Source organism: Haliotis rubra, unplaced genomic scaffold (genome assembly GCF_003918875.1).
Source record: "Haliotis rubra isolate DU_JTF1 unplaced genomic scaffold, ASM391887v1 Scf417, whole genome shotgun sequence".
Lineage (NCBI taxonomy): Eukaryota > Metazoa > Mollusca > Gastropoda > Lepetellida > Haliotidae > Haliotis > Haliotis rubra.
This window is the reverse complement of record NW_025767099.1, coordinates 540014-566033: the sequence shown is the minus strand read 5'-3', so window position 1 is coordinate 566033 and position 26020 is coordinate 540014. Positions and strand designations below refer to the sequence as shown.

The 26020-nt window shown below is 41.0% G+C and overlaps 2 protein-coding genes across 2 annotated transcripts; both read right to left on the bottom strand.

Moving 5' to 3' along the window:
• Positions 1–13825: 13825 nt before the first annotated feature.
• On the bottom strand, positions 13826–17633 carry LOC124288415 (tyrosine kinase receptor Cad96Ca-like). Its single transcript, XM_046724935.1, has 3 exons — positions 17543–17633; positions 16866–16962; positions 13826–14624 (listed from the first exon to the last, which is right to left on the bottom strand). The coding sequence occupies exons 1-3, from the start codon at positions 17631–17633 to the stop codon at positions 14438–14440; spliced, it is 375 nt and encodes a 124-aa protein (XP_046580891.1). The 3' UTR covers positions 13826–14437.
• A 1038-nt stretch (positions 17634–18671) lies between these two features.
• On the bottom strand, positions 18672–20166 carry LOC124288391 (myoblast growth factor receptor egl-15-like). The gene is made up of 2 exons (XM_046724908.1): positions 19915–20166; positions 18672–18845 (listed from the first exon to the last, which is right to left on the bottom strand). The coding sequence occupies exons 1-2, from the start codon at positions 20161–20163 to the stop codon at positions 18672–18674; spliced, it is 423 nt and encodes a 140-aa protein (XP_046580864.1). The 5' UTR covers positions 20164–20166.
• Between the last annotated feature and the right edge of the window lie 5854 nt (positions 20167–26020).

Genomic DNA, 26020 nt, shown 5'->3' with positions numbered 1-26020 from the left:
CAATAACAGATCCTAGGACATGTTCAGAGATCTGGAAGGACAACCCAGCTGTTCACAGTGGAGAGTATACCATCATGCCTCAAGCTCCTCAGTTCAGGGGAATATCAGTGAAGGTTTACTGCTTGATGAATGATACACACCAGCTGGAGTATGTCACACTGCCAAATGAAAACATTGGAAACTTTCCTAAAAGGTCGAGCTATAACTGTTTCTTTAAATCGCCATATTTAGAAGCTGATGGCGTTGGCAAGGATGGAGTAACTGTGTATCAGAAGATTCGAATTATACCGTCAGTACGTGTATTTTTTCATTTCAATTTCTGTGATGTGAGTATTTCAAGAAAGTGAAGGGAGAACTCACTTTCCCTATAACAAATAGAAAATACGAATTCTTTGTCACAATCTAAGTGCAAATATTATCTCAACCTGGAACACGAGCGGCAGCCACTAAGCATAATTGAAATCTATACTGTCTAGTGCTTGTAGTGTGTGTCTAAGTTTTGTCAGGATTATACCCATTTCACCAGAACCATAACAAAAAAGACCTGCATCACTTTGAATTTTCTTCCTCGCATAAATGGCACGATTTCATAATTTAAGGTATTATTCCTAATTATTTGGAATTCATTTTGCATTTGTCAAAGCTGACCAAAAAATTGTAACTAACAGCAGCCTTGCCTGTATAATAATTGGAAAACGCTCCAACTTAAATAACTATGAAACAAGTATATTGTTCCCAGGGAATACGTGTGGCCAAGTGTTTGTGTGTCTCGATAAATTGACAATCTGCTCTGATTGTATGTATGGATTTGTCAGGACTATACAGGACATTTTAAATTAACTTACATCCATACTGGAAAACCAGAAAAGCAAAGAAGTGTAATATCTCTTTTATGTTAAAAGACATATACCGGTATATTGTAGATTCTTTTGATTTTATAAGACCTGTCCGAATTTTTATTTGGGAAAAGACACTAGTTTCTCTTTCTCTTCAACACATTTAAAAATGCAAATATTTTTGTGCTTTAGACAATGACTGTTGTGAGAGAATGACACCACCTTCACCAGCGGGAACAAGACGGAGCCACATCTGTTTGGAGAGGCACAAGATTGTTACTCACATGTTAAATTCTGCAAACGAATAGGAACCTTTCACATCGACACATTGGGCACTGGGGTGAAGTTGGCTTCTGATGTAAGTCACACCTTTTGTTAGTAGCAATTATATGACACTTGATATATGTGAGATAGAGAAGGAAATATCCAAAGACTTAGCTGTCCAGAAGTAATCTTAAGTGATTGAGTGAGTTTAGTTTTACGCCGCACTCAGCAATATTCCAGCTATATTGCGGCGGTCTGTAAATAACCAGACAATCCAGTGATCACCATCATGAACATCGATCTGCGCAATTGGGAACCGATGACACGTGTCAACCAAGTCAGCGAGCCTGACCTCCCGATCTCGTTAGTCACCTCTTACGACAAGCATAGTCAGTCGCCTTTTGTGGCAAGGATGGGTTGCTTAAGACATATTCTACCCTGGATCTTCACAGGTCTAAGTAATCTTGTTTCAATATTATATGTATATTTGTATGTAAAGCAAAGCCTTCAGCAAAACAATGAATGTAGTCATATAATATAATTATGACCTTGATGTCACTTGCTCACTTGATTTATCCCCCCTTTTGTCGGACAAACAACATAACAAAAGCAACAGCATCAAACTTACTGTTTTGCCTTCAATGGGGATTTTCGTTGATCGTAGCACTATGTTTAAGGGATAATTTGGCGTGACGCCTTCAGTCTGAACGACAGACAATCCACAGTTTACCGTGTAAATGACAACTTCCGACGGGTATGAACTAGCTACAGATGACAGTGTAGTTGACGACCTTTACCCCGACGGGTATGAACTAGCTACCGATGACAGTGTAGCTGACAACCAATACCCCGATGGGTATGAACTAGCTACAGATGAGCGTGTAGCTGACAACCAATACCCCGACGTGTATGAACTACCTACAGATGGCAGTGTAGCTGACAACCAATACCCCGACGTGTATGAACTAGCTACAGATGGCAGTGTAGCTGACAACCAATACCCCGACGGGTATGAACTAGCTACCGATGACAGTGTAGCTGTTTACCAATACCTGGACGGGTGTAAACAAGCTACAGGTGACAGTGTAGCTGACAACCAATACCATGACGGGTATGAACTAGCTACAGATTACAGTGTAGCTGACAACCAATACCCTGGCGGATATGATCTAGCTACAGATGGCAGTGTAACTGACAACAATTACCCGACGGGTATGAACTAGCTACAGATTACCGTGTAGCTGGCGACCTTTACCCCGACTGGTATGAACTAGCTACAAATGACAGTGAAGCTGACAACCAATACCCCGACGGGTATGAACTAGCTAGAGATGACAGTGTAGCTGACAACCAATACCCCGATGGGTATGAACTAGCTACAGATTACCGCGTAGCTGACAACTAATACCCCGATGAGTGTGAACTATCTACAGATGACAGTATAGCTGACAAGCAATACCCCGACGAGTACGAACCAGGTAGATTACCGTGTACCCCCCGATGGGTATGAACTAGCTACAGATTACCGCGTAGCTGACAACTAATACCCCGATGAGTGTGAACTATCTACAGATGATAGTATAGCTGACAACCAATACCCCGACGAGTATGAACCAGGTAGATTACCGTGTACCTGTCGACAAATACCCCGATGGGTATGAACTAGCTACAGATGACAGTGTAGCTGACAACTAATACCCCGATGAGTGTGAAATATCTACAGATGACAGTATAGCTGACAACCAATACCCCGACGAGTACGAACCAGGTACAGATTACCGTGTACCTGTCGACCAATACCCTGATGGGTATGAAGTAGCTACAGATGACAGTATAGCTGACAACCAATACCCCGACGGTTATGAACTAGCTACAGATGACAGTGTAGCTGACAACCAATACCCCGACGGTTATGAACTAGCAACAGATGACAGTGTATCTGACAACCACTACCCCGGCGGGTATGAACCAGGTATAGATTACGGTGTATCTGTCAACCACTACCCGACGGGTATGAACTAGCTACAGATGACAGTGTAGCTGACAACCAATACCCCGATGGTTATGAACTAGCCACAGATGACAGTGTATCTGACAACCAATACACCGATGGGTATGAATAAGCTACAGATGACAGTGTAGCTGACAACCAATACCCCGATTGTTATGAAGTAGCTACAGATTACCGTGTAGCTGACAACTAATACCCCGATTGGTATGAACTAGCTACAGATTACCGCGTAGCTGACAACTAATACCCCGGTGTGTATGAACAAGCTACAGATGACAGTATAGCTGACAACCAATACCCCGATTGTTATGAAGTAGCTACAGATTACCGTGTAGCTGACAACTAATACCCCGATGGGTATGAACTAGCTACAGATTACCGCGTAGCTGACAACTAATACCCCGGTGTGTATGAACTAGCTAGAGATGACAGTGTAGCTGACAACCAATACCCCGATGAGTGTGAACTATCTACAGATGACAGTATAGCTGACAACCAATACCCCGACGAGTATGAACCAGGTAGATTACCGTGTACCTGTCGACAAATACCCCGATGGGTATGAACAAGCTACAGATGACAGTGTAGCTGACAACCAATACCCCGATTGTTATGAAGTAGATACAGATTACCGTGTAGCTGACAACTAATACCCCGGTGTGTATGAACTAGCTACAGATGACAGTGTAGCTGACAACCAATACCCCGATGGGTATGAACAAGCTACAGATGACAGTATAGCTGACAACCAATACCCCGATTGTTATGAAGTAGCTACAGATTACAGTGTAGCTGACAACTAATACCCCGATGGGTATGAACTAGCTACAGATTACCGTGTAGCTGACAACTAATACCCCGGTGTGTATGAACTAGCTAGAGATGACAGTGTAGCTGACAACCAATACCCCGATGAGTGTGAACTATCTACAGATGACAGTATAGCTGACAACCAATACCCCGACGAGTATGAACCAGGTAGATTACCGTGTACCTGTCGACAAATACCCCGATGGGTATGAACAAGCTACAGATGACAGTGTAGCTGACAACCAATACCCCGATTGTTATGAAGTAGCTACAGATTACCGTGTAGCTGACAACTAATACCCCGATTGGTATGAACTAGCTACAGATTACCGCGTAGCTGACAACTAATACCCCGATGAGTGTGAACTATCTACAGATGACAGTATAGCTGACAACCAATACCCCGACGAGTATAAACAAGCTACAGTTTACCGTGTAGCTGGCGACCTTTACCCCGACGGGTATGAACTAGCTACAGATGACAGTGTAGCTGACAACCAATACCCCGACGGGTATGAACTAGCCAGAGATGACAGTGTATCTGACAACCAATATCCCGACGGGTATGAACTAGCTACAGATGACAGTGTAGCTGACAACCAATACCATGATGGGTATGAACTAGCTACAAATGACAGTGTAGCTGACAACCAATACCCCGACGGGTATGAACTAGCCACCGATGACAGTGTAGCTGTTAACCAATACCTGGACGGGTGTGAACCAGCTACAGATGACAGTGTAGCTGACAACCAATACCATGACGGGTATGAACTAGCTACAGATTACCGTGTAGCTGACAACCAATACACATACAGGTATGAACTAGCTACATATTACAGTGTAGCTGACAACTAATACCCCGGCGGGTATGATCTAGCTACAGATTATCGTGTAACTGACAACCAATTACCCGACGAGTATGAACTATCTACAGATTACCGTGTAGGTGACAACCAATACCCCGACTGGTATGAACTAGCTACAAATGACAGTGAAGCTGACAACCAATACACCGACTGGTATGAACTAGCAACAGATGACAGTGTAGCTGACAACCAATATCCCGACGGGTATGAACAAGCTAGAGATGACAGTGTAGCTGACAACTAATATCCCGACGGGTGCAGCTTACTTAAGTTATATGCCATAAATCTGTGAATTACCAGCTGACTGATTATTTTGTGGTAAAACATGCCCAAACCCAGACAAGAGCCATACTCAGCGAGAATGCCGTGACTTACATTACACGTTGGTGTAAGACACAGTCAAACATTGTTTCAGGAAATTATATATACATATGAATAACCAAAAGTGAAATACCTAAGACGAAAATAGTAGTTAAAGATACCGCATGTGTCATGAAATGAACAGGGGATTATATGTATAAATACATGAACAACCGAAAAGTAACAACTATGACTAGAACAGTAGTTAAACGTACAGCATGTGTCATGAAAAGGAACAATACGCTGGTAAAGGTAAAGCAATTAACTTATGACAGAAGATAGGTGGCGATGTGGGTGGAGGTGGGAATTTCGATAGCACTACAATGTAAACAATGTGAGTAATGGCGGACTGCATGAGAACAAAGGAAGTGTCGCGCATGAGCAGTAATAGTATTTACTGGGTATCACCATAAGAAGGAATCGTACATGAAACGAGATTAGCGACGGTGTGTGCTACTTAATGAGGTGAGAGACTAATTGAAACATTTATCGGAGAGTCATAGGAAACTGACACTAAAGGTGACCAGCTAGATATGTAATATGATGGTATCACGATGAACCCTGAGCAAGGCTTGTGTATATGAGGGGTTCAAACAAATAAAGGAATGCCTGAAATGGAAAGAGATTGTAAGGTGGCACCACAATGTCACGGTGGTACACATGCCCATCTACACATATATGATGTACACTGAACAGCTCTAACCGTGATCCAAGTAACAAGACGTATACGTTATTCGGTATGGATTCCCAACGTGTAGTGTTGCTACAATGCAATGGTAACAACACACATATTAGCAACATGGAAACATGAAAACAGAAACATGACAACTCAATGAGCATAAAGCACGACCAGTCCGACTTGACGGTTTCCATAAACTATTCTTAAGTACTTAAGTACTAATTATAGCAAATTTCAGACGTGTGAAGTAAAATGCACTTTTTGTTACGTCTATTCATATCTAGCTCATGTGGATTGGAGATGGAGTTGCGGCCAAAGTATACAGTATTAAACGGACCCACGGTGGCGCTGTCATTGATCTGGTGTGTGGAGGCTGGTGTGGGTGGTGCGAACCTGTTGGAGACATGGTCCTCTACCCAAACACTATGGATATTCAGTCATAGACCTGGTGTGTGGAGGCTGATGTGGATAGTGGATGCTTGTAGTGGTGTGATCCTGATGGAGATATTCAGCCAGTGTCGTACACGAAATAATGTGTTGATGATGTCCCCGGAAGTGGACAGTAACAAAAGTGGATACTATTCTTGTGATTGACGATCATCAACCGGAACACAGAATCAAGGACCCTCCACGTGCCGATGAAGCTGATTGTGTGTTTCGTCTAGAATCAAGAATCAAAGTATTCTGCAAGGACAGTTGACATTCTGGAAGATTTAATTGGAGGATATTTACGAGCTTTGGCAATCCGTTGTGTGTTAGTAGACACTCAAAGTAAATTAAAGTTTGGTTCGAATGTATACTTGTTTTGAACTTACTTTCAATAATCATTGAAATACAAGATATCCCGCACATTTACTTTTAGGATTCGTTTCATGGAACACCTCTGATGTCATCCATCATAATTTGGCCATGTGTCGATTAGATTCGAGTATATATTATATAAATATCTGGCGACACTTAGGATTACATCGATAAAACAGCCTCACTGATGATTCCCTTTGAAGTAACCATTATATACATTGATCTGCTGTGTAAATCAAGTTGGTATACTGAGAGACCTTTGGGAACCCATCATTTTAGACCTTTGGGTCAAGCACAGTATAGTATTTTCTGAAAGAAGTTTGGATCAAGCACAGTATAGTATTTTCTGAAAGAAGTTCAAGACTATTGAGGGAGAGGGAGTGATAAATATATCACAAATGCATTTTTCAAAGATTGGTTTAACTTGTGTGTTTATCATTTTATGACGCCACCAATCAGACGAAATATAATTCCGTTCAGGCAATTACGAACTGTTAAGTAAGAGAGAACTTCAGATTAAATGAAACAAATTCATTCAAGATTGTCATGAATTTGAAAAGTGACTGACACTGTATAATGAATACTTATGAACTGGTTCCTGAAGCTCGTAAGTTTAGGTATTCTAAGGAAAAGGATGGTTCCACATTTGCTTGAGATGAGGAACCTCTTTTGATAGGTAGAATTTGGATAGGTTTAAGCAAGTTTGTCACCACACAGTTGCTTGTGCTCCTTTTTCGCTCAAGCCGAGCTTTAACATTTCTTTGATGACTTTATGATATGCATGGACACACCCCACGTGTACCAGATGATAACCCTTGACATCCATGGACACATTCCTACATGTAGCTGATGGTGGCTCCTTGACGTCCATGGACACACCACTACGTGTATTTAATGATGACACTTTGACATCCATGGACTTGGTCTTGGACTCACCCCTTAAGTACCTGTTGGTTTCACGGAATATTTTGTTCACGACTTTATAAACTGCGTTTAAAAGAAAAAAATGTTCAACATTAGCGCGACGTTTTCACCAGCAGTTCAAGATACGATATATACTTCACATACAAAGCAACTCTTGATGCTGAAAAATACCTATCAGACTCTTCACTATGAACTTTTGCGCGCCAGTTTGCTCTTGCAGGAGTTAGACAGACAAGTCGACAGATTGACAGAGGCCGGATATCAATTCATCTGGAACCAACGGGGTTAGCCAGGGGTGCAAATGAAATAATCCCGTGCTTCAAATACTCAATGACACCCAGAAATTGGCCCAAACATCACTTTTATCAACATTGTAAACACAAAAGTGAACCAAAAGGTCCACACGCGGTTTTTTGTCTGCGAGTACAGCAATGAAGTGTCATCAGCCGGCCGTTTCGGCTGGTTCCCATGGTAGCATCTGGAACTGCTCATTTTGACGTCATTCCGACTTTGACTCTCAGTATGTTTTGAATGACGTCGTCACTGCTTGTTGTGTGCAATAGTTGTAAGCATTAATGCGCAGCGAATGGTCTTGAAATTTCAGGGAATCAAATACCATGCCATCATGTTTTTCAACAATTCAGATTAAAGAACACAGTGACTTTTGGTTTACAACAAAACATAGTACAATTGTAGATGTATTCTATAGCCTATTTTTTGTTTATGATGACCTGATTTCTAAGATTGTTTTTTTCAGCATGAGGCAGACTCATTTCTAAACGTAAAACTGCTCACACAATATACACAAGTGAAGGAGTGAGTTTAGTTTTACACCACACTCAGCACATTCCAGCTATATGGCGGCGGTCTGGAAATAATAGAGTCTGGACCAGACAATCCAGTGATCAACAGCATGAGCATCGATCTTGGTAATTGGGAACTGATGCTATGTGCCAACCAAGTCAGCTAGCCTGACAACCCGATCCCGTTAGTCGCCTCTTACGACAAGCATGGGTTACTGAAGATCAATATTCTAACTCGGACCTTCACGGGTAAATATACACAAAGACAAACAAATATTCACAACTGGTTTGGATGCCCTTATATTTCAAACGTCCGATATATTGATAAAAGCATTTGTTTTTATTCTGTTGTTACCTGTAGTAAATATAGTAATTAGAAATACTGTTAAGATATATGAGAGTCAAGGTATGGCAACTTCTTTCCAAATGATACTGGAAGAAATCACTGTAGACGTTAGGCACCAGCTACTCACTCAATAGTTTCTTCTTGACTTGCCTTGAATATGTTTGCGATGTGTGTTATGTGTGTTGTGGCAGAAAATGTCCATCCTTTCACGAACACCTTTAATCACCAATAACTGAAAGATGTGAGCTTACTATAAAGTTGAAAATGTAAATTTAAATTGTATATTTTTATATACCTATCCTATCTCACGACCTGCGGTTTTGTGATCTAAACTCGACAGCGTTGTGAATGCCAGAAACCCTTTGGTATGGCTGATAAAGTGTCCTGTTGTCAAGCCAAACCAGCAAAATTAGAAGTTGAGTCTGGTATCATTGCAAAGAACATCGACCCGTGAGGGTCCGGGTTAAACCTGGTCTTCAGCAAATTACACCCGTGAAGATTCGGGTTAGAATGAATCTTCGGTAACCCATTCTTTTCTTGTTGACTTGGTTGACACATGTCATCGTATCCCAATTGTGTAGACCGATGCTCATGCTATTAAATCCCAGGATTGTCTGGTCCAGACTCGATTATTTACAGACCGTCGCGATATTGCTGGAATACCGATGAGTTCGGTGTTAAACAACAAACCAACCAATCACCAACGAATATCGTTTCTGCCCACAAAAGCAGTCACACGTTGACCAAACGCAGATGATGTTGGGTTCAATGATGACATTGTTGGTGGTGACGTTGGCAGTAACGTGAAATGGAAGTTCGACGACATATGATTACCGTCACTGACGTCGCCTGACATTGGATGACATAGACTATCAAATGTTAATGGTACCTGCTGTTGGTGCTGGTTGATGCTGCCAGTGACCTTGATGTGTCACGCGGATAAAACGCCCTGTTGTAAAAATGTAACCATCGGCCATCCAGAACGAAACCGATCTTGGATACTAACTCTCAGTTTGTTTCGATGCGACCAATCTGATGATAACTGACACAAGTGGTCGAAATTGTCTCGCCATTGAAATTAGCCCAATGCATCTCTGACGTTCGGTTTACTGAATCACAGTCCTTGTCTTTCCCAAACTGTAATTCTTCAACTGAAAGTGTATTTATTACGCTGCGCCCATCAATATTCCAGCTATTTGGTGTCAGTCTGCAAATTATCACAGAGCAGGAACACTGCGAGTGAGACAACAAATACAACAAAAACTCTCTTGTCATGAGTGAGTGAGTGAGTGAGTGAGTGAGTGAGTTATTATTTAACGTCACATCGGCAATATTTCAGCCATATCGTGACGAGAACACTTGACATTGAAATAGAATATATATAAAGATTATAAAACCTGCCAACAAAGGACAGTAAAGCAACTAGAGTATCACAGATATATATGTAAAACTAGTAATTGAATCTAAAACATTTTAACTATAGGGGACAACACAATATAAAAATGGGCTATAGATCGCTAACAACTGAAGGTAGATCCCCATTCTAGGGACCATGGGGACTTACAGTACATTTGCTTCCTGCATGGGCCCTAGCTGGATCTCTTGTCATGAGCCTTGTGCAGAGTGCAACTCGTATTACAAATGTTGATAGGATATTGATTTAATGTAATTATGTACATCCATTGTCGACAGGTTCTACTTTTCAAAATGTTTTTATCACTTTTGCATAAATTGTTTTCGTCACAAATATGGCTGAGATATTCCCAATGTGACGTTAAATATTAACTCACTCACTCACTCATCAACAAGAAACATTTTCTGTCTTATGTGAACTGACTTCATCTTCTGATCTGTTGGTGAGAACGTACAAAAACCGATTTCACACAGACGCTTATTCATTAAAAATACATCCCGATACACAGACAGACTGCATAGATCGCAGAACAGTGATGGATTAATGCGCAAGGCTGTTGTGTACTATTTCAAAACTAGAAACGGTGATTGTTATTTTTCAGTGTGTTATGGATTTGTAACACAAAAGCAAAGAAAACGGGTACTGTCACAATTTCAGTCGTGATATTGATTGAGTATCTACAAAAAATGTCTTATGACGCTTGAAAAAGAACGGAAAATAAGAAAAAACAACGTCCAACACCTCAACATTTAGAAAACAACTTTAGTTATGTGCTGCATTTGACAATGCTTATTCACTATGGGCAATTGTTATTTTCCTTCTACCTAATACAATGAACGGTGACGGAATGCTAACACCGCGAACGCTGAGTTCATTTTAAACCATTTGACAACTAATTATAGTCTAATACAACACATTCTTTTCAAAACATACTCCTCTTGACAAGAAATAGGTATACTTTTGGCGGAATTCCAAAGCCAACGTTACCACTGCAACATTCGCCGGGGTGTGTTTTAATATGTAAGTGAGTGAGTTTAGTTATAAGCCGCTTTTAGCAATATTTCAGCAATATCACGACGGGGACACCAAAATGGGCTTCACACATTGTGCCCATCGGGGAACTGAACTCGGGTCTTTTTTATTTACTTATGGAATCCCCCTAGCGTAGACCGTAGTCTAGTAGTGAACTCTACTGCTATGTCTCTATAAAAGCCTTGCTGTTTTGTCATGCCAGAGTGAATGAACTGGAATATTGCTGAATCCAACCAATCATTATTTTCATCAAGTAACTAGAAACTTGTTGTGATGATAGAAATAAGATGCTATATATATATTTCATTGCAACCACTGAGTCAAAATAGAAACTTCACAAAATGTAATATGAAAAATGATGAATAGTTTTTCTCTGTTGATACATCTATGTATCCGAAATGGGATCCCTATCTTTCGACTCTAGAAAAACGTTAGCAAAACCCACTCAAACCCAGTCATTCGTCGTGCAAATGACGTTAGTGCCAAATCAGGTTTTGCACGTGCAGTCGATCACGTGATCTTCGCATCGAAGTTTTCTTCATATGCACGTGTTTGCATTGGCCTCAAGAATTGAAAAAAACACTTTCAAACCACAGTTCTAACGGTACTTGAAATGCCACGATTGTCAAATGTGCAACGTGAACGTGCCATTGGCATGTTGCAAGCGGGAAGATCAGTTATTGACGTCGCAAGAGCAATGGGATGCAGCCGTCGTACTGTGTATGACTTGCGAGGTTGTCTACAACAAACTGGCACCACTTCTGATCGCCCAAGGTCGGGTCGTCCACGTGTGACGTCACGAGCAGAAATCGTCCTACGTCACCTACGTGACAGATTTCTGCCGGCTACACGAACCAGGGCTGAGATGTTTAGAGGTTGACTGTCCTCACAGACCATTCGAAATCGGTTGCGGGCTGCCAATCTCAATTCTCGACGTCCATATCGTGGGCCAATATTGACGCCGTTTCATCAACGTCAACGTCTGCTGTGGGCCCAACGTCACCTCCGATGGACCCAGAGAGACTGGAATCGAGTCGTCTTTAGCGATGAATCCAGGTTTACCCTCAGATTCGCGAACAGCAGTCATAGAGTCTGGAGACGACGTCGCGAACGGTATGCCCAATGTTGTGTACAGGAAGTCGACAGATTCGGGGGCGGAAGTTGCATGGTGTGGGTGCTTTGTGTGGGAACAACCGTTCCCGACTTCTGGTCATCCGTGGAAACCTCACAGCTGCTAGTTACCGCCACCAGGTGCTCATCCCTGAACTCGTTCCTTTCATGGCGGCTCATGGCCCAGGTCTACAGTTCCAGCATGATAATACTCGGCCGCATACAGCGATGTTGACACGAAATTTCCTTCAAAACGCTGGAATCAACGTCATGGACTGGCCATCGAAGTCCCCTGACCTTACTCCAATAGAGCACGTTTGGGATGCACTTGGGAGAAGGCTTCGTGGTCTTAGGAACCAACCTCAGAATTTGCAGGAACTTGGCGCTGCCTTGCAAGAGCAATGGCGCAGAATCCCCAACCACGTGTTCTCAAGCATCAGGCAGTCGATGAAGAGACGGTGTTTGGCTGTGGTGAATGCGCGGGGCGGCCATCCACGATATTGAACTGAAAATTTGGCATTTTTATTCTTGTGACTTAACCATCTTACCATCTCTTGTTCTTTTATAGTGCCCTGAAGAAATAATGTGAAGTTTCTTTTTTGACTCAGTATATAAAATAATATAAAAAAAGCAACTGGTTGTCAATGGGTAAAAACAGTCATAACGTCCATCATATAACTGACCACTAGTTTCGTCAGTGGATAAAAACAGTCATAACGTCCATCATGTAACTGACAACCAGTTGTGTTAGGGGGTAAAAACAGTCATAACGTCCATCATAACCGACAACCAGCAGTGGGTAGTTGTCATAACGTCCAGTGGGTAAAACCACAGTTTCATAGACGTCCATCATAACGTCCATCATATAACTGGCAACCAGTTGTGTCAGTGGGTAAAACAGTCATAACGTCCATCATATAACTGACAACCAGATGTTTCAGTTAGTGGGTAAAACGTCAGTCATAAACGTCCATCATATAACAGTGGCAAAACAGTCATAACGTCCATCATATAACTCCAGTGGTGTCAGTGGGTAAAACAGTCATAACGTCCATCATGTAACTGACAACTAGTTGTGTCAACCATAACGTCCATCATAAAAGTGGCAACCAGTTGTGTCAGTGGGTAAAACAGTCATAACGTCCATCATGGTAACCAAACAGTCATGGGTACAGTCCAACTGGCAACCAGTTGTGTCAGTGGGTACAAACAGTCATAACGTCCATCATGTAACTGACAACTAGTTTCGTCAGTGGGTATAAACAGTCATAACGTCCATCATATAACTGGCAACCAGTTGTGTCTGTGGGTATAAACAGTCATAACGCCCATCATATAACTGGCAACCAGTTGTGTCAGTGGATATAAACCGTCATAACGTCCATCATGTAACTGACAACCAGTTGTGTCATAACTTTCTTCAAGTACAGTCGAACCCCAATGTTTCGAACTCGGTTGAGACTAATTCTCGGTTGAATCGAACTCATCTCTCGGTTTCTGCCGATTTTACTATATTTATTATTATTTTTACCTTGATGTCTGGAACTACAGTGCCACTGTGCTTTTCGCGCTGTTCCTTTAGGTGCCAATGCGCCAATGTAACAAACTAGGAAAACGCACAAAAAAATGATGACAGTTTCATAAAGAGCTTTCTTTTATTTTGGTGACACAAATTATGCATTTTTTTCTGGAGTATGTCTGTTGTTTTTATTGCAGTCCGCGTTAGTTTGATTCTTTTATGTCTATTTGATTTTGTGTTACATTGCAATTCATCGGTGACGGATGTGTCGAACACTCGGATAAGTCGAACTTATCCTTTGGTCCTTACGAGTTCGACACAACGGGATTTGACTGTAACTGCATCTAGTTGTACTGTTACGAATACACTAATGTTTATTCTATTGCAACCAGTTGTGTCATTTTGTATGAAATGTGTGAGTTTGTATAGAATCACAAATATTGCATCATCTATCTAAGATAATAGTTTTGTATATTTGAATAAACTAAATGTTTAGTATTATTAACAAACTGGCAACTGGATGTGTCACATTGAACACATTGACACATGTCCTCATCTAACAAACAATTATACCTAATTGTGTCATTTCGTTTAAACTGACATATTTTTCGTCAACTTCAAACTGACTGTCATTAGGCATGACCTCTGTCGCCACCGTCTTAGACTTTCTCCTCCATGACGTCCATGCCTCCCATGTCGATGACGTCGTAAATGTTGACGTCAAAGTTGCTGAGTTGTACATACTCGGCCTCCTCCTCCAGGTGTTGTTCGATAGTCTCGGCCAGTTTGGAGAAGGTAGGCCTGTCTCCCGGGTGAGTCCGCCAGCACTGCGTCATCAACTTGTACCTGTAGGGAGGGAAATAACACAATAGCATATATAGCACCGAGACCTTGATCTTTAGCAACTCATGCGACTAACATGTTGGTTAACAGATGTGATACATGGTTGGCACATGTCATCGTATGCCAATACAAATGTATACAATTATTGACTTCTAGTGAGGTTGATCCAATGATTTACCGACCTTGGACATGTGATTTATCGACCTTGGACATGTGATTTATCGACCTTGGACATGTGATTTATCGACCTTGGACATGTGATATTCACCATGGCAAAGCTTTGGTGAATATCGCATGTCCAAGGTGGATTAATCATTGGATCAACCGAACTGAAGTCAATAACTGTTGTATTATATGACAAAAGTACTGAATACCTGTTCTTCTGTGACATAGGAGAGACTAAATATAATCTGGAATAAGCTTACACTGACTGACTGACTGAGTTTGGTTTTACGCTGCTTTCAACAATATTCAATCAATATCACGGCGGGGTACACCAGAAATGGGCTTCACACATTGTGCCCATGTGGGTATTCGAACCCGGGTCTTCGGCGTGACGAGCCAACGCTTTAACCATTAGGCTACCCCACCGCCCCGGAATAAGCTTACAGCTTTCAGAGGCAGTATTAGAGAATAAAAGCAATTTTAGGTCTTAGTGGCACCTGCAGTTGCCCTTCTGGTGTTGCATGCATCTTTTTCCTCCAATAGACGATTTATTTCTTCCTGTGACACAGTCATGAACTCTAAACCAACACATACACAGGGACGAAGCGAGGCCTATCAAGCGTGACGCACGCAGTGCGGATTTCACAGCCGGAATATCCCAAGTCTATTTTTAGCCACAGGAGGAGGAGGAGGAGCTTGGATTGTTATATGAACCTCTCAACAGGTTGACATATTTTAGCGTCAAAGCTGTCATGTTAGCAAGTGGGCCAATCAGAAGGGCGGAAATCTACCCGTTGTGTAATAATTGTGTAGATCGATGCTCATGCTATTGATTACTAGATTGTCTGGTAGAGGCTCGATTATTTACAGATCATCGCCATAAATCTGGAATATTGCTGGGTGCGTAGTAAAACTAAATTCACTCACTCACTCACTCACTCGCAAAAGACCCCCGGCTTCTTCCTGGCGTGCTGTTTCACCTCGTTTGTTGACACAATTACCTCTCCTTTGAGACTTTGAAAATAATGATAATAATAGATAATACAGAAAATCAAGTGAATATCATGCCAACTCAGGTGAGTCTCATTCCAGTAGAACGTGTCTACAACAACTGAGCACCCAAGCTTCCTCTTCGATACGAGTGTTTGTTTAACGACGCACTCAGCAAATTTAGCTATTTGATGTGGTCTGTAAAGAATGGAGTCAAGACAATCCAGTAATTGACATCATGAACTTCGACCTGCCCAATTGGTAGGTCGAGTCTGACCACCCGATCCTGTTAGTCGCCCCTTGCAACAAGCATAGGTTGCTGAAGACCAGTTTTAACCCGGATATGCACAGGTCCTTCAAACCCCTTACACAGATATACCTAATTTGTCATACAGACCCTCAAACAAATGTATCCAAAAAAGCCTGTGAAAAACTGGAATATGTCTAGATAACCACAGTTTCTGAAAATGAACAAAGTCTCTTGGCTAACTTTTTTCATTATATTTTATGATTATCATTTATGAACCTTTTTTGTCTGTAAAATATGTCCATTTCAGGGACTAAATGTTAGGCTAAGATATACCGAGAACAGCGTTTCGTCCTTAAAGATCACCTCTTATGACAAGTTTGGGTTGATGAAAACCAAATCAAGCCGGATCCTCACGTGTTCTTCAAAACACAGAAATACAAAATTACGATATCCAGAAGAGAACGTTGTCTTTTAAGATCGGATTCCTCGTGTAGTTAGATCAAACACAATGCGGATATGTGGCAACTAAGCATGAACTTAACCAGACCAAGCATGGGTAATGAACGGAAGAGATTTGTGTCCGCAAACGTTTTCACTTGTTTCTTCTTCTGTTTGATCTGTCATTGAATCATCCCTGGATCTCTAGTAATGCAAATGTGGAGGCCATATAATTCCGAATCCCCATAAAGGGGAACCACGGACCTTTTGATCCTTAGCCGGACGCCTTGTCCACATGACTAAAGAGTTTAAACCGTTAGCAAGCTGAAAAAAATAAAGATGTCATCTGTGGGATGACTCCACGCCCTGCTACACAAACATTTACTTCGTATTGAACTTACACGTGATCCGAGCAGTAGTCTGGCTTTTCCAGCCTCTTCCCATCTTTGACCGACATCATCACCTGCCGGGCTGACTGACCAGAGTAAGGGCTGGCTCCTGGTTCAGAATAGACATCAAAGGCTTTAGTATAGTTTACGCAGCTTGTAGCAATATCACTCTTGCACTTGACTTATTGTACCCTTACAGACTGACTCCTGGTTCAAAATAGACATTGGAGGCTTTCAATCCAAGGGACATTACTTCATTTCCATCAAGGCATATAAACCAGTTTGTGATTAGACGAACAAGTGTGATCACGACTTGTATCGTCAAATGCAAAACCTTAAAGAATTGAAAATTGACCATTAGCCCACCAGGAAAGTCTGGGAAACTTCACATTACCGAGGTCCAAACAATCTTTTTTCCAGCTCATTCATAGCTCTTTCCCATTCATGATCTATCGAAACGAAGAAGGTTCATCGTTGAGTTTTTACATTGTCGGCCTTTTGAAGAATAAAATATATTATTCAAAAGACGAAATGCGAATAATGACCGAACTATGACGTTGTTGTATTGCTATATTGTTACGCTTTGGTTAACTTTGACTCTTCTTACTGGTCTCTATACGGGCTACAACACGACAATGATCTGTCTAGGATTTCATTATTATCTGTATAAAGGTAGTGTGATCACATACCGAGGGTGACAACCTCCCAGAGGAGGACCCCATAGGACCACACGTCAGACTTGAGAGTGTACAGCCGGTCTGTCAGAGACTCGGGGGGCATCCACCTAATTGGGAGAGGGCCCTGAACAAACAAGTGATTAAATAAGCCATGGAGACATTCATTGAATGGGGACGGGTCCTTGAACAAAACAGTGATGTAATACGTTATGGGGACATTAATCATATAAGGACGGGTCCTTGAACAAAACAGTGATGTAAAAAGGTAGTGGGAACATTAAACAAGTTGGTACGGGTCCTTGAACAAAACAGTCATGTAATTCATTATGCGGACATTAAACAAATAGGGACGGGTCCTTGAACAGTGATGTAATACGTTAGGGGGAGCATTAAACAAATATGGACAGGTCCTTGAACAAAACAGTGATATAATACGTTATGCGGACATTAAACAAATAGGGACGGGTCCTTGAACAGTGATGTAATATGTTAGTGGGAGCATTAAACAAATATGGACAGGTCCTTGAACAAAACAGTGATATAATACGTTATGCGGATATTAAACAAATGTGGACGGGTCCTTGAACACACCTGTAGTGCCACAAGCTATGCGGGAATTCAACAAATAGAGAAAGGTCCTTGTACACACGTGTGCTGTAATATGTTATGGAGACAGTGAACAAATAGAGAAAGGTCGGGTCAACAAACAAAACCGGGGGTTGGGGTGGGGGCATGACACAAAAAGGGGCAGCTCCTTGAACAAGCAAATAGGAACGAATCCTTAAACAAACTAGAGAAGTAATATTGTATTGGGGAATACTACAAAGACATTATGAACAAATAAGATTGATGATTAATAGTTTGTGGAATGATTTTATGTGTGCTTAGATAATATTGAAAATGGTTATGAGATTATTTTCTTTGCTCAGTCCTGGTTTGACTGACTGACTGACTGACTGAGTTTGGTTTTACGCCGCTTTTAGCAATATTCCAGCAACATCACGGCGGGGAACACCAGAAATGGGCTTCACACATTATGCCCATGTGAGTCCTGGTTTGAAGAACCATTTGGTGAACAGTGTAATTTTCATCTCTCATTTATTTCACATATCCTAGGTCATGTAATATCACATATCCTAGGTCATGCATTGTGTTTCCCACAATGTTCCGCCTGAAAGTCTGAAATACTTATCATTGTCGACACTTCGTATTCGTCACTCCCCTCCATGTCACGTGACAGACCAAAGTCGGAGATCTTGCAGACATTCCCTAGTCCAAGGAGAACATTCCTGGCAGCAAGGTCTCTGTGAATTATCTGTGAAATATGTCAACATGGCAATAAGCAAAACAATGATGGAAGGTCGAAGGGGAACGGACTTGAATTTAGTCTGTCTCACAGTCCCTGAACCATATTATTTTCCCGGCTGCCTAGATTCTCTGCAATGCTAAAGCCTTAAATGAAGCAAGTCTAGATCTCCTCAGGTTCTGGTCTCCCTGCCGCTCCTTTTCAATTTAAATGGGTTTGTTACTATCAAAATTATATATATTCAGACACTAAGCGTTAGTCTAACTTGAATTTATCCATTTCTCTTTATTGTCCATGAGTTTGATGATGGCAAGTGGCCCAAATGTACTATGCCAATATGGAACATATCATTGGTCAAATAAAATTAATTTTGGATATTTAATCGAAATCATATTATCATGTGAATATATTAATATATTATAATAATAGGTTGTAAGATATGTATTAAGATATATAAAGGTGACATGAAACATTGACAAAATAGGTAAATACGGGATGTAACATTAGGTACATTATATAAGGTTAATTTGGGAAATTTAGTTGACAAGATTATGTTATGTGAATACGGAATTTCAGTACGTTACTCCTCTAATTATGCGAGGGTAATATGAAGCATTTTGAAAGTATTGAAAAATGAGGTAAATATTTTATCCTTGATAATGTAAATGGATGTATATATGTCTACATATATGAAAATAGTGCTTTTATGAGCGCATATATGAGTACCAAGTAATAGTTATTTTGATAACGGTAAAATAATCTGTACCGACATTTCGCCATATATATAAATAAAGAAGTTTTAATCCATACAGTTGCTACTTTGTTATTATCCAATTTCTAAAGATGCCTAACAAGCAATTTATATTATAAACGGTGCCCATTCCCTCGGCATAAATAGATGGCATTAATGCTATTGACAAACGTTTATGAGGTTGGTACTTACCGTTAAGCGATAAAAATATGTGACTTTCATACCTGATATAGTATTGTTTCGACTCTAGGCAAAAAGACTGAGTAAAGTGTTAATTGATTTTGAAGTGTAAACATTTTCAAATACAATAAAGAAAATCATTCATACATTTTGAGAGGCAATGTGCGCCATTCCTTTTGCAATCTGTAGAGCGAATGAGGACAAGTCACGTGATGACAATATATTCATCTGTTCCATGCCATCATTTCCTTCAGACTTCCGTTCTTCTTTGGCCTCTCCAGTTTCTTCTCGCTCTCCACCGGTTCCTTCGCCCGTCACCTCTTCATCGTCCTTCACCTTCTGGGGACGTCTGTTTCTAAGAAACTGCAACAGGTTTCCTCCAGGAACGTATTCCATGATCAGTAGAGAGGGCTCTGAAAAGACAAAAAGTTAGAGATAGATAGAGAGCGGGAGACAGCATGTGAGAGGGAGCCTGAGGGGTTAAGGTGGACAATTAGAGATGAGGGAGTTGGAAACAGAGGGTGATAGAGGAGGAAAGAGGGAGGGGAGATAGGGTGTAGGGAAGAGAGAGGGAGTGAATTAAAAGGGAGTAGATCACCATACTGGGACCATGGGGACTTACAGTACTTTTGGTACCTGCATGGACCCTAGATGGAAGGAAGAGGGAGTAAGAATGAGAAAGAGAGAGGGTAGAGATGGTGACGTGTGCGTGTGTGAGTTGTGGGCGAAAAAAGAGAATGTACGCGTGTGAAGAGAGAGGGTGATAAAGAGAGACACGACGAGAGTGAGCATGAGAGGAGGGGAATAGACACAGAGAGGGGGCGGGGTAGTAGAAGGAGGGAAACGTTGACTTACCAGATGATGTTACATAGCTCAGGTAGGTGACGACGTTGATATGTGGAGGCACCTTCCTCATGATGACGGTCTCGTGGTACAGGTTCTCCTTCTCGGCATCAGTAGCTATGTCTGTGTATCAAATAAATAAAAATTATTAATGTTTAACATTTACACTTTATTCGTCAGAATAAAAACGTCATAAGTTGTAGAACTTCATGTGATTTAATACTCGATCAACTTAGATTGTGTAGTTTGTCTCTTTCAACTTGTCATACTCTTATATTACGGATAGGGTTGAGTTTACCGGGTATCATCAGTATTTCATTGTGATTCATAAACACGTGGACACAATCACTGGATTGTCTGGTCCAGACTCGATTTGTTTACAAACACCACCATACAGCTATAATACTGCTCATAGCAATACATACATGTCCTAATGATATATACAGAAATGATATATACAGTTTTCAGCAGAAATTTCTTGCGAATGTAGAAAAATGATGTTATCGCTTCTATTTACTGGATGTCATTTAGGATTAATATAAATATCTCAGTTTCAGAATCAGATGGGTATAAATAGCAATGCCCTCACCGGTCATGCGCTTAGGGTATTTTGGGGAATAGAACGGACATAACAGAAAAGTTGTATTCTCAACTAACCTTTGCACATTTTTACCGCTACCAGGTCCCACTTTCCGGTTCCGGAAACATCCAGTGCTTCCGCCTTCATCACCTTCCCAAAGTTCCCTGCGCCGAGTGTGTCCAGGAAGTGAAGTCGATCAATCGGAAACTCGTCACTGTGGGCGGGGAACTTCACATAGCGGGAAGCCTGCCGTGACGAAGGTCATATGAACATTGTCATCAATGTGGCATGTTAGTCATTCGGCAAATGCTACATTTTTCTCTGCAGGCCCGAAGTACTTTGGCATTTGTAACGGAGGGTCAAGAATGTTGTGACATAGGAGAAATTACAATAACAGTGGCAAACACGTTTCTACATCCACAAGAAACATCTGCCGAAACCAGAGTTCCTGTTGTTTAACTCCCCCCACGACATTCATGTCCTGAAAACATATACCAGATTTGGTTTCGCTATTTATAACGGTTTCTGAGAAAATCTGTCAAGAAACGCATGCCAAGGGCAATAACTCTGTAACAAATTGTAACACGGTTTCTGTTTTCGAACTCCATCGATGCATTCATGTTTTAAATAGACATACCACATTTGGTTTCCCTATCTACAAAGGTTTCTGAAAAAATCTGTCACCATCGGGGATAACTGCACTAAGTCAAGAAACGCACGACAAGGGCCAAAACTCTGTGGCAAATTGTAATACGGTTTCCGTTTTCAAACTCCACCAAGGCATTCATGTACTGAAAGCACATACCAAATTTGGTTTCCTATCTATAACGGTTTTTGAGAAAGTCTGTCCCCATCATCTCTGACGGACGTACGGACGGAAGGAAGGACGGACGGATGGAGCTCAAGCCAATATACCCCGCCCACTTCCTGGCGGGGAATAATAAAGAAAACTAAAGAGTCTCGCGTATCTTTGTCAAAGCTTCAATCACATCTATAACAACACACACTTACGTGATTGTACTTTGCTAGTTCAAGACGAAACTTGATGGACTGTTCCAACTTACGCTTCTGCCATTTCTGAAAGAGAAATGAACGGTAGATACATACTGCACCCACTACCTAAACCATGTTTGTTTGTTTTTAAGGCCTCACTCAGCAATATTCCAGCTATATGGCGGCGTCTGTAAATAATTCAGTTATCAACATCGTGACCATCATGTGTCGACCAAGTCAGCGAGCGTGACCACCCGATCCGTTAGTCACCTCTTGCGACAAGCATGGGTTGCCGAAGACAAATTGTTCACAGGTATATAAATCACTTTACACTGAACGTCTCCATATCTGTCGATTCCTCATATGGGTATAATGTGTGAAGCCCACTTCTCGTATCTCCCGCCGTGATATTGCTTTAATAATGCTAAAAGCGGCCTAAACTAAGCTCACTCACTGAACCACCAATATTCGTGATCGGCCAATCAAACTCAATTTTTCCGTGAAGATACAGTTTTGAGGCAGTAAACTAGGAATGGTCAGTGTTACTATCGTCCAAAAATGCTGATGTAATTTGATTAAAATGTCATTTCCACTGGTATCTTACCTCCACTAATTCCAGCAGTCTATTTAGCTACAATTATATGTATAAACATCACGGCTGCCTTCATTAAAGTACAATACATCCTTGTACAGATATTTTCAGACCCATTAAGATCCATTAAGATAATTGATCTCCAGTAACCAATGGTTGTCGTAAGAGGTGACTAACGGATCGGGTGGTCAGACTCGCTGACTTGGTTGACACATGATGCTCACGATGTTGATAACTGGATTATTTACAGACCGCCGCCGTATGGCTGGAATATTGCTGAGTGCGGCGTAAAACTAAACTCACTCACTCACTCCAAGATTTCATCAAGGGGTATCCCTATAGTGTCCTTCACGTTCCTATACAAGAGGTATTACGTTTGTAAATGCCTATCGGCTATCAGGACCAATTAACTGTTGAATTCCTTGTTAAGTCTTCAGCTTTGTCGTGTTATTACTTTTGTTGTTCTTATATGTATACATATATGCGCTGTCCGTGTACAAGCACTGATGTACCTGACCAAACCGGACACTGGATTGGAAACAGTCTACCGAGAGCAGGCCATATGTATAGCGAGACCCAAGACAACTGGAAAATCTATTGAATGATTGTACAATTAATGTTGCTGGACGTCAGTTCTCTTCCTTCTCTACGTGCCTTTGACAATCTTTATAGCAGAATATATTATTAGAATGTTAGAATGATGGCTAAAATTTCGTTATAATCGCCAGCAACGAAGAGTATGATACATATCCCCCTGCTCTCTCACTCACTCACTCAAAAACCCATGCACCTATGCACCCACTCATCCACTCACTCAACCACCCATCCACATAACCATAAGCTGATTACCTTCTTCAGCCACTTCCTTTCCTTGTAAAGGATACAGAGTATAATGAGTACAGTCACAACTGTTACCAGTCCAAGGATCTCGGCCAGGTAAAGGTTCGCCCCAGAAGGAGGTCCTACGTCGTATTCTGCACAACAGTTTCAATTGAATTGAATGTAGTAATTTATAGAATTGAATATACGAAAGCCTAATCCTGCCATCATGAATTATTTTTGAAGCATGATTTCTGGTTATTTTCAACCCATTATAATATTAGAATTTTCACCATGACATTCGTACAATCGATCATTTTCTCGTTATTTTACCCGAAATTTCTATTTGTTCTCTTTCCTTCTGGTCTTTCTCTTTCTTTACTTCGATCATAATCAAAGCTACAAAAAAATGTTCGAAATATGGAGCTTTTAAAGGGCGAAAAAAATACCGAAATTTAGAATACACAATCAAAATAAAGAGAATAAAATAAACAAGTAATTGAACTATCGACCAGTTTTAGTTCAACATGACCATTTATGCTGCAGAGGCACTATTCTGTGTTCGTGTCAAACTATCTTGACATGAAATTCCATTCATCATCATTTGAAAAAGGATTTATGGTTATATTTCTGATGATAAAAAATATTTAAACGTAAGGAAGATCTTCTGTGTACTTTGTATCAATATTTCTTTGGAAAGGGAAGAGACGTCAGATTGTGTCTGTTTCAGTTTCTAACAAAACAACGTCCACTCAAGTTTTAATTTTCATTCCTATATGCAAAGAACATTTAATTCTGTTAGATATTGTGTCTCGCACTTTCGATCTGGCATTATATTTATATTTTCGAATCTCCCCAAACGATGTATACATACGTTTTTTTCGACAAGCATAGTTTGTTGTGAAAATACATTCTTTCTCGAAATCACGGTGAATTAATGATGAAAAGAAACATACAAAAACTTACCACTTGGCTTCCGTGAAACATAAAAACTTATAGTCCTTCTTTCACGTGCATTGTTGACAGTGAAGATGTATGTCCCAAGTAGCATCTCCCATGTAGTATTGCCGTCTGCGTACCGGCTGAGGAGTGACGTTTTCTCATCTAGTGTCTCACGAACGTCATCGTTTTCAGAAATATGTTCCCACATGATATGTTCTGAGCTTTTCAAGTATGGGTCTGTAAGGAGTTGCACGTGCAACGTAATGTCCGCATTCCCAGCCTTGATCGAGAGGTTTGTTCTTTCTGCGCTGAGTTTCATTGGTTCTGAAACGAAGGAAAGGTTTCACTCTGAAGGAGTTCAAACTTCGTTTTGTCTTTGCCTGGGTCAATGTATTGTAAAATGGTTGTCTTCCTGTGAGGGTACGCAAGTGTCAAAACGCTCAAAGTAAATTTCGCTGTATCAAACTTTATAATCCTAGTATACGCGTCGTGTTAAATGATGGCTAAATTCGATTACAAATACCAGCGGCTGAAGGGGTGGTGTAAATCCAGCTTGGGTCCATGCAGGTAGCAAAACTACTGTAAGTCCCCATGGTCCCTAGTATGTTGATCTACCTTAACACATTTTAAGCACCTAAGTGATAAGATCACACACTAAATAAACATGGACTTTCAATACTCTTATCGCAAAGATCTCAGTTACAACAGTGCCAGGACTGAACTCATTTTGTGTGAAGGGCGCTTTGTTCCAAGGAATTATTTTCATTAAATATTAAACTGACTGTGCTAAAAATATGTTCAAGCAGTTTTAAAACAGTTACATTTGAACATATGTTGATTTGAATTTATTGCTTACATTTGGCGTCGCTTGGACTACACTTCCATAGCAATTTACTTGGCTGGAAATGTGGACTCACTATGACCACATATTGCTGAGTGTTAACTTTACTGTCACCTGCAAATAGCTGAAATTTGGCTTTCCTATGACACACAAATAGCTAAATGTGGACTTACCTGTGACCCACAAATACTGAATGTGGACTTACCTGTGACCCACAAATCGCGGAATATGGACTTACCCATGACCCACAAAAAGCTAAATGTGGCCTTACCTGTGACCCACAAATAGCTGAATGTGGACTTACCCATGACCCCAAAATAGCGGAATGTGGACTTACCCATGACCCACTAATAGCTGAATGTGGCCTTACCTATGACCTGCAAATAGCTGTTGAAGTACAGACTTCGATGTGCAGATTCAGTTCTACATTGGATGTTACGAATGTCCCGTTTCCTGTTGACATTTTGGAATTCAATCATGGGTCCGGTTTCTGTTATTAAAAGACGTGAAACGATCATATCAAATATCTTCCAATGACCATATGGCTGGAGAGTGGAGGGATAGCCAAGAGGGTAAGCTCGTCATGCCGAATACCCGGGTTCGATTCCCCACATGGGTACAATGTGTGAAACCCATTTCTGGT